We start from the raw sequence: 10,562 nt of genomic DNA on the forward strand, positions 1-10,562 counted from the left end.
CAATTGGATTTTTGCAAATAAGAAAAACAAAAAATGTCATAAAAGCGGAAAGTGATGTCCCTATTTAGCCTGTGCGGATTGCACAGACGACGTGCGCCGTAGGCCTCGTGCTGAAACCTTAACATTGGCCATAACTTTTTAAATATTGAAGATAGCACCTTGATATTTGGCATGCATGTGTATCTCATGGAGCTGCACATTTTGAGTGGTAAAATTTCAAGGTGAACATCATCCTTCAAGGTCTAGGGTCGAAAAAACAAAGTCAAGGGAAGTAATAAGCTTTAAATGGACATAGTTATCTGACCTGCCCACGTATATATTTTTTGTTAAATAAATCAAAGCGGCGCAGTAGGCGGCATTGTGTTTCTGACAAACACATTGTGGTAAAAGGTCAAGGTCATCCTTTACGGTCTACGGTAAAAAATACAAATTTAAGGCAAGTAATAAGCTTTAAAAAGGGAGAAAATTATTAAATATTGAACATAGCCACTTTATATATTTGGCATGCATGTGTATCTCATGGAGCTGCACATTTCGAGTGGTCAATCACAGTCACGGTAGTGACTTTTAATTATTTGCTACTAAAAATAGAGATTTGTTAGAGACGATTATTTTCAAGGGAAGTAATTTATATCATTTTAAATCTCATATTATATATTTCCTTACCAAGAATTGAAGTTCTATTCACAGTTACTGTACATATTTATTATTTTGAGTATTTATAACTCAAATGATTGATTTGTCCAAGTTTTTTTTTTAAATGATATACTTATAATTTCTTTGATGTTCATTACACACCTATGGACTTATGTCCATAGATACATGATCAACTCTGGCTATGATGAAAAAGAAAAAATCAACTCTGGCTATGATCTCTTTTAAACCACAGGCCTTGATTGTCAGTATGTCTGCAATGGTCATAATTGACTGTGAGACCCTCTCCCCCCCCCTCCCTCCCCCCCCCGGGTGGATTACACAAAACTAAAGGGAAGTAATGAGCTTTAAAGGGAGATGATTTCTATACCTGCCAAATGATAAATAGCAATTTTTATTTCAAAGCGGCGCAATAGGGGGCATTGTGTTTCTGACGAACACATCTCTTGATATAATTATCATTTCTTACCTGTTCTAATTTGTGAATGCTAGTTTTCATTAAATACCAGTGGACTAATGTCCATACATACATAATGAACTCTGGCTATGATGTCTTTAATAAACCACAGGTCTTGGTTGTCAGTGATTTCTGACTTGGTCATTTTTGACTGTCTAGAGACCTCCCCCCCCCCCCCCCTCCCCGGTTGGATTGGACAAAATCCAAGGGAAGTAATAAAGCTTTAAAAGGAGATGATGTCTTTACCTGCCAAATGATAAATAGAAATTTTATTTCAAAGTGGCACAGTAGGGGGCATTGTGTTTCTGACAAACACATCTCTTGTTGGGTCACTAGGTCAAAGGTCAAGGTCACTGTGACCTCTTAAAAAAAAAATCTTACAAGCTTTCGCAGCCGAGCGTGGCACCTGTTATGCGGTGCTCTTGTTTATTTCTTCCATGACTGTTGACTGGTTCAGAATGAGGACGAAATTCGCCTTTAACAAAATTGCTGGCCTTTTGGTTCTCAGAATTAGCTGGTAACATTAAATAAAAACAATTTTGTTATCAAATCATTCAACAAAATCTTTATTCATTCCATGATTTCCACATTTTTAACATTGTACATGAACCTTATGCTTTGTTTATTTTTAGAATCCTACCACAAAAACAAAGAATATGTTCGGCCATTATCAACTTCCACAGTTGGGCAGACGGGAGTTTTGACACTTGATGACTTTCTAGGAAAAATATTGTTTGAATACTCTGCATCATCATGTTATATGCACTGTACTATTGTGAAGTATTTCATATGAATAAAGCAACAAATGTTTTAATCTGTACCGATTTTGGGGCGGACATAAAGAATAAGAGCCTTGTCTGAGAAAACAGGGTTTAATGCATGTGCGTAGAGTGTCATCCCAGATTAGCCTGTGCAGTCTGCCTAAACTGGACTTTGGATATAAGCGACTTTCTTTAACCCTTTGCATGCTGGGAAATTTGTCGTCTGCTAAAATGTTGTCTGCTAGATTTCTAAAATTAGCATTTTCTTCAATTTTTTTTCAAAGAATACTATCAGAATAGCAAACAGTTTGGATCCTGATGAGACGCCACGTTCTGTGGTGTCTCATCTGGATCCAAACTGTTTGCACAGGCCTTCAAAATTCGGTTCCCGCACTGAAAGGGTCAAACTAAAATACTGTAAAAGCAGAAAGTCTCCTCCCTGATTAGCCTGCGGTGACTTCATTAGCTAATCAGGAACAACACACACACACAAAATAGCCCATTAGACCCTGTTTTCCCAGGCTCATCTCAAAATATAAGTACCGGGTATTTGGATTTTCAGAATTCCTGAAAAACTGTAAGTCCTGTGTACTTTAATTGGAAAGTGCAAAATTATGCAACATTATAAACAATTATGTGTTATAGTGACTATGTTGTATTTTTGGGGATATATTTATTAGCAATTTAAGACTACAAATTAATCTGTGATATTTGTTAAGGTTTGCTTATGGTATGTCTCAATTTTTATTTTATCATGTATGTTTGTAAAATTGACTGTTATTTGTGTGTTTGACTGACAGTTTGTGGCACAATTTTGTGAGTTTTGTTCAAATATTGGTATATATCATATTTGTGCTAATTACATATAGACAATGCTTTGTTCTCTGCAAATTTTCTTTTAATGAATGATTTGTCATAATGTTCACTGTAGTGATTTCAAACGAAATATATATTTTGTTTTAAGTTGAGCAGCATATTTTTGATAAAAAGACAAATAATATTTCATTACATTTATTATTTGATTGCAATTCTTTCAGAGTATTCTATAAAGTTGTCAAGGTTTTCCAAGATTCAACTATTTGTAAAAAGTTTTGTCTGAAATTAATAAGCAGCCAGTGTTCGTATGATCCCATACGTTATGTTACAGCTTTTGCACACACAAAAATTACATATAGCAAATATCTTAAGCTATGAGAATGCGTCTATCTGAACACTTTAAAATCTTATTGCTAGTGGTCACAGAAACATGAAGACATGGGGAATCAAATCATGTAATATTCTGTATTGGACATTGATGTCATGTAATATAACCATTTCAATGTAGTATTTTAACAAGCACTGAAAAATCCTTGAATGATTGTAGAATATACACCTTGTTTGAAATTTTAGAGCTTGCAAATGTCGAGGATGCATGTATTGCCTTGATAATCAAGACATTGTCACTGCCTGTCATGCATGTCTATAGTTTTTGTCCCCAGTTTCACCGGAGGGGACATATGGTTTGCGCTCTGTGTGTCTGTGAGTCCGTTACACTTTTTTGAATCCTGAGATAACTTAAAAAGTTTTTCATATTTTTCATAAAACTTGAAACATGGATAGATGGCAATATGGACATAGTGCACAAAAATTCTGGTTGCTATGGCAACAAATATTTTTTTTAATCTGACAATGGTTGAGCCGGTAGGGGACATATATTGCTTGGCAAAAAGTCTTGTTTTTCCTGTCTTTTTTTTCCATGCAAGTTTTTTTCTAAGTGGGTGTTGTTTTTTTCTAAGTGGGTGTTCATTTTTGGAAATATTCAAGTCTTTGGCAGGATTGAACGATAACAGCACTACATTGACCATTCTTTCAATAGTGAACATCATTTTCTTGCAATTTTCTTTATTGTATGCATTAAAATGTTCACACTGGTATGGCTGCAACTAAAATTACTGTGCATCCTCAACTGATGTCATTCATGCCAAGCAAAGAGTTTTATGGACATTTTAGTATTTATATAGACTTAATACATTTATAAAAACATATTATGGTTATTAAGATGTTCTTTAAAGTTCTTCATTTTATATCATTGATGAGGTATGAGGTGCTCATGGTTAGATATTGGTGCCAGTCTATGCCTGTACATTAGATATTGGTGCCAGTCTATGCCTGTACATTTTCTGTTTTCCTGTGTTCAAGCTAATTACCACTAATTAGAGATCACTTTGTACCCAATCTTGATGAAACTTGCTTATCTTGAACATATCTAGGCAGAGTTTGAATCTGGGTCATGTGCACCCACCAACTAGGTCACCAGGTCAAATCTAAGAAAGACCTTGTAACCACTCTAGAAGCCACATTATGGATAAATATTGATGAAACATGGTCAGAGAGTTTATCTTGACAATATTTATGCTAACTTCCAATTTTGTTTACATGCATCCAAAAACTAGATCCTACGGTCAAATTATTATACCCCCACAAACGACGTTTAGGGGGGTATATAGGAGTGAACTTGTCTGTCGGTCGGTCTGTCTGTCGGTCCGTATTAAGTGTCCGCTCTCTGATTCAAGTTATTTTCATCCGGTCTTCACCAAACTTGGTCAGAAATTGTATCTACATGATGTCTAAGCCATGTTTGAACATGGGCCTTGCCGGGTCAAAAAATAGGTCACGGGGTCACTTAGTGCGTTTTAAATATTCAGCATGTAGTCCGCTCTCTAATTCAAGTAGTTTTCATCTGATCTTCACCAAACTTGGTCAGAAGTTGTATCTAGATGATCTTAAGGCCGAGGTCGAACATGAGCCTTGCCGGGTCAAAAACTAGGTCAGGGGGTTACTTAGTGCGTTTTTTAACATTCAGCATGGTGTCCTCTAATATTCAAGTAGTTTTCATCCAATCTTCACCAAACTTGGTCAGAAGTTTTATCTAGATGATCTGAAGGCCAAATTCGAACATTGGCCATGCCAGATCAAAACCTAGGTCACAGGAACACTTGGTCAGAAGTTGTAACTAGATGATGTGTAGGTCATGTTCGAACATGGGCCATGCAGGGTCAAAAACTAGGTCACGGGGTCACTTAGTGTGTTTTAAACCTCATCATGTTGTCCACTCTCTATTTCAAGTAGTTTAAATCCGATCTTCACTACACTTGGTCAGAATTTGTAACTAGATGATGTGTAGGTCAAGTTCGAACATGGGCCATGCCGGGTCAAAAACTAGGTCACTGGGTCACTTAGTGTGTTTTAAACCTCACCATGTTGTCCACTCTCTAATTCAAGTAGTTTTTATCCAATCTTCACCAAAATTGGTCAGAAGTTGTATCTTGATAATGTCTAGGGCAAGTTTGAATATGGGTCATGCCGGGTCAAAAACAAGGTCACGGGGTCACTTTGTGCGTTTTAAACATCACAATGTTGTCCGCTCTCTAATTCAAGTAGTTTTCATCCAATCTTCACCAAACTTGGTCAGAAGTTGTATCTAGATGATGTCTAGGTCAAGTTTGAATATGGGTCATGCCGGGTCAAAAACTAGGTCACGGGGTATCTTAGTGCGTTTTAAACCTCACCATGTTGTCCGCTCTCTAATTCAAGTAGTTTTCATCCAATCCTCACCAAACTTTGTCACAAGTTTTACCTAAATGATCTATAGGACAAGTTTGAACATGGGCCATTCCGAGCCTAAAACTAGGTCACAGGGTCACTTAGTGCGTTTTTTAACATTCAGCATGGTGTCTGCTTTCTTATTCAAGTAGTTTACATCCGATCTTCACAAAAGTTAGTCAGAAGTTTTATGGAGATGATCTTAAGGCCAAGTTAGAACATGGGCCTTTCTGGGTCAAAAACTAGGTCAAGGGGTCACTTAGTGTGTTTTAAAAATTGAGCATGGTGTCTGCTGTTTTTTTTTAAGACGACATGCAAAAGATTATGTGTCAATGCGGCATGTGGGGGTATTCATCACGTCTGTGACAAAGCTCCAGTTTAATGTTACTCTTGATAATACCTAGCTAAATATTCAAATCTGGGGCATTTGCGTTCAAAAGCTATGAAAAACAGGTCAAATTAGAAACAACTTTTTCCACTTTTTTGGCATTATTAATTACTCAGTTTTGATGAAACTAGGTCCAAATGTGTATCTTGATAAGGGTTTAAAGCGTTTAAATGGTCAAGTGTTGTAGAAATTTTAATCACCAGGTCAAGTCTTCATTAATTGGTGTACCTTGAACTCACGTAAGCGCTTTAGTGCCTTGATGGCTCTCTTGTTTTCCATGATAAGCTTACACCATTATTTACTATTTTCATATTGCAATATAATTTGCATTTATTATGTTTTGAAGACAAATTACATATTTCATATGAATAATGTTTGTCATATAATCAAATTAATGATATCTAGATATGCTGCTAGATTAATAAGAAATTTGCCAATTATGAAGTCAAGAAATTGGGGCTTAACTAATATATAATATTTCATATTCATAATGCAATTGAATGTGGTTAAAGTTAGTATGAAGATCACTTTTGGTATAAAGCCAAGAGAGAAACAACACATTTTGGTGCTCATAGTATGGTACCTGCTGTGCTTAGAAAAGAAACTGAGTTTGGGCACAGTATAATGAATGACAGGGTTGATGATTGGAAGAATTGATATTTGGAAAACCATTAAGCTGACTTCGGCCTTGATCTTTCAATTTGCTAAGTGTAGAACTTGATTATAAATTCAGTTAGGTTTTTAATTTATACATTGTATTCCTTATGTTATTTCTCACGAATTAATGTGAATGTTTTTTTTTAATGTTAACAATTTTTAAAGGTTGAAAATATGCAACGTGAAGTATATCAATTAAAAGAAGGATGAATTTAAACACTGAACTGTGTTAATAAAACAGTAAATAATTTTTAAGTTAAGTAAGCTGTATATAAAATATATTCATGTGTGAGTCTAATACTCCACAGCTGTGTTGGTGTTGGCCTTGGAAAGGGTTCTAAGCATTTATACGCATCATTTAATTGAATTGTTTTGTAGTGTTGTTATGTTTGTATTTCTTGTTTGTATCTACCTGTACACATTATATGATCTTTTGGACAACAATGTAATTCTTGTCAACGAGTTGGCTAATTTATTATTTATTTTCATTACGTAAATTCATATAAACATAATTGAGCAAAACTGGTTCTTACAACCTATCCGACCAGTGAAGCTCCAGATATGCCTTTGAAACCTTAGTCTATGATGAGGAGGCATAATATCGTCTAAATTTAATTTATGTTAATTAAGCTTTTTCGTTTTTTTAACTGAATATTTTATTTGATTTAGTGTTCAAATTTTATTGGGGTAAATTAACTTATAAATTAAGCAACAATATCTTATTCTTATTATATGATACAAAATCATGCCATTTTTGTTTAATATTAAGAATGTTCACCATTAACTTTTGCATTTCTGAACCTGGATTTTATCACTGTTTCTAATGTGTGTATTTGCATAATATCATTAATTCTTATGGAAGAAATTGTGTAAATAATTAATTATTATTAAAAAAAATCCCCCATATTAAGCATTATTAAATTTGTTTCAAATTTGTCGAGTCTAATTTACTCAATAGATACAGATTCATAAAAAAGGTACACGAGTTATCTTCCGTGCTGCTGTGCTTTTACATTCTCAAACTACAATTGTATCAATTTGTTCAAATGTTTTGTTACATGAATCGTGATTGGTCGCTTTTTCATACTGGTCAATGGATTGACTAATAGGCTTGGATCTTGTTCAGCACACCACTTATTTGAGTCATAAAACACCGAACATTGTTAGATCCAGAATGCTGTTATATTCCTGTGCACATTTAATAATTTCAATATATATGTACTGTGATTATGATTTGCCTGTGATATTTTGTAACTATAACGCTTTAGAAATCTAATAAATAAGCTTCAGATTTGAAGCCTTAAATTTAGTATTCACTCATAACATGTATTAGATACCGGCTTACATTTCATTTTTCAACTTTAACTGCAAAAATAATTTAAATCTCATTTTAGGGATTTAAATTTATATTGGACTGTGTTCAAAGTACTTAAATTTAACAAAATGTTGGTAAAATGATTGTATTCTTTGACTTTCATTGTTTCAATGGATGTTAGCTTCATATACATTCCAAAGACTTTATTATGCCAACTTTATTTAGTGAAAAAAAAGTCTTCTTCAGGATAACATCTAGTTTAGCCTCACTCTTGGAATAATGCATACAAGCATGCATTAACCCTTTACCACTTAGATACGTATTTTTAGGCAGTTGTAGGCCCTAAGAAAGGCCCTTAGAAGCAAAGTGAAAATTGCTATGTGTAAACAGCATAAAACCAGGACAGCTTGAGAGTAACTCGCGGTCTGTTTAGGTTTTATGCTGCTCATCTTTAATGCTCATCAGTATTTAAGGTTTAGAAAATGAAGCCTTAACAACTTGAATCTAGTAAGAATGGTCTTAAATTAAATATAAATTTCTAACAGAATACAAATGCGTGAAAATATGTATCTAAATGGGAATGGGTTAACCAAGGAGACACAGAGTAATGACACTTGAAATATCATAAATCATAAACAAATCATTAAAAAATTAAAAATGAAGTTAGATTTTCATTTGCTCACACATGAGTCCAACAGTTGAATCTGATTTTCACCAATTTTCACCAGAGATTTCGTTGGACTGAGAGGGTGCATACTTATTTTGCATGCAATTCTTTTATTGTAAACTTCAATAATGATGTTTGGTGGCCTTATATATGTTTAAGTTAATGTGAATGACTTAGTTTCTGTTATATGTGATTTAGTTATCATATTGTATGTAAATGGTATTTTGTTTAACAAATTTAGAACACATTTCATGAATAAACTGTTACAAATGTCCAGAATTGTGTTTGCACAACCTTCACGTTTGTGGTAAAAAATTAGTGTATGTATCAGAGAGTATGCAGCGCCAACACTAATCTGATGTGCTTGAATGTCATATATCCATATTTGGTAAGTTTTTGCATGTTTGCATGATAAGTAAGTTTAAAAGATTATATTTGTATACCCCGCTAACAAAATGTACTGGAATCTCCCAGTCTGTCATGCTACACATGTAAACTTTGTCGCAACTGGTCTCTTAGTTTTCAGCTATCGACACAAAGCTTCATAGATATATTGTTTATACTATCAAGAAGTGAAAGACTTAATTTTTGCATATGTAGCAATATTCTTTTCCGAGTTATTTGCCCTTTAACTTAGAAAATTGATTCAATAAATGCGAAGCTTTTTGTCTTTGGTTTTATTAATGTGAAGTACCAAACAACACAATTTTGTGATCAATTTAACTTGTATGCAGTGAACCCAATTCCAGTACAGAAATGAATATGCCTAACGGTTAATTGATATAATAGCCATGCATAGTCTCAGTAGAAGGCTTGCAAGCTATGGATTGTAATGGATTGTAAGAAGAGAACCTCGAGGATCCTTTAACTTTTGCTTGAGAAACTGTAGCTCATATTTGAGACCACTGATTTGGGGTTACCTTTGACGATGGGCACAATTTGAACATATCTCCTCATGTAAGTCAATTTAAAACATTTTACACCATCACATGGGTGGGACCAATGATGACAAAACTTAGTAATTGCATACAAAATATTACACAGGGGTCTTGTCATTTTGAGAGAAGGAAAGGTTTGCTTATAAAATGGAAATTGAAAATGTGACACCTAGGGCATAGCCAGTTTTGACCCCAAGGACAAAATATGAACAAAATTTGTAGAGGAATATTATCTGATGTTACTTTCTAAATAACAAAGCTATAGGACTTGTTGTTGCAGAAGAGATTAATTTTGCTTTGTATCCATATTAAAAATGCGACTCCCTGGGCTTTGCCAGCTTTGACCCAGGGGCATGATTTAAACACATTGTAGAGGATTTCTAGATGATGCTACATACCAAATATGAATAGGCTGTGCGGTTTCAGATAAGATTTTTTAAGGTATTTGTATAGGCCCTCTAGATGATGTCACATGCCATATATGAAAGCCAAGAACTTTGTTGTTTCAGACAAGAATGTAAAACTTCTGATGCCTGGGTGTGGCCAGTGTCGACCCAGGGACATACTTTAAACAAGCAAGTTTGTTGAATTGAGATCCCCTGCCAATATCAAAATTTTGTGAAAGATGGACTGATTGACATCACCAATTCTATATTGTTCCACCTTTGGCGGGGGATAACAAACTATGTAGAGTTCCTCAAGATGATACCACACACATACAAAATATTAAAAACCAAGTGCTGTACAGTTTCAGTCAGTATATTTTTAAATGTTTTCCCCAATATGTGCATGTAATTAACTTGGTGATCCTAGTCGTAGGGCCCACTTTGACCCTATAAGTTTTCTTTGAACAGACTTTGTAGAGAAACTAGATGATTCAACATGCCAGATTTGAAAGGTTTAAAATGTGTAGTTGAAGACCAGAGGATTTTTAAAAGTATTCCCAATATAATGGTATGTTTAACTGGTGTATGTTAAATTGAACCCCGGGATAAGGCCAGATTTGACCATACAGGCATTATTTGAACAAACTTGAGGAACACACTAGATGCAACATGCAAATTATTAAACCTAAAGGTGTAACAGTTTCAGAGAAGGTTTTTGTTATAACTCATTTTTAAACCCCTTTTCAGGCCCATAACC

The 10,562-nt window shown here is 34.5% G+C and overlaps 1 protein-coding gene across 10 annotated transcripts in view; it reads left to right on the forward strand.

Annotated features, from left to right (window-relative positions):
• LOC127874963 (MAPK/MAK/MRK overlapping kinase-like) overlaps positions 1–8,753 on the forward strand; it is a 105,394-nt gene extending 96,641 nt beyond the window's left edge. For all 10 annotated transcript variants that reach the window (XM_052419680.1, XM_052419679.1, XM_052419685.1 and 7 more), the window contains one exon: positions 1,744–8,753. In XM_052419680.1, the coding sequence (XP_052275640.1) occupies positions 1,744–1,815 (72 nt within the window). In that variant the 3' untranslated portion in view covers positions 1,816–8,753. The remainder of the gene's footprint in view (positions 1–1,743) is intronic.
• Positions 8,754–10,562: the final 1,809 nt, after the last annotated feature.

This window comes from Dreissena polymorpha, chromosome 3, assembly GCF_020536995.1.
Source record: "Dreissena polymorpha isolate Duluth1 chromosome 3, UMN_Dpol_1.0, whole genome shotgun sequence".
In the NCBI taxonomy this organism is placed as follows: Eukaryota; Metazoa; Mollusca; class Bivalvia; order Myida; family Dreissenidae; genus Dreissena; species Dreissena polymorpha.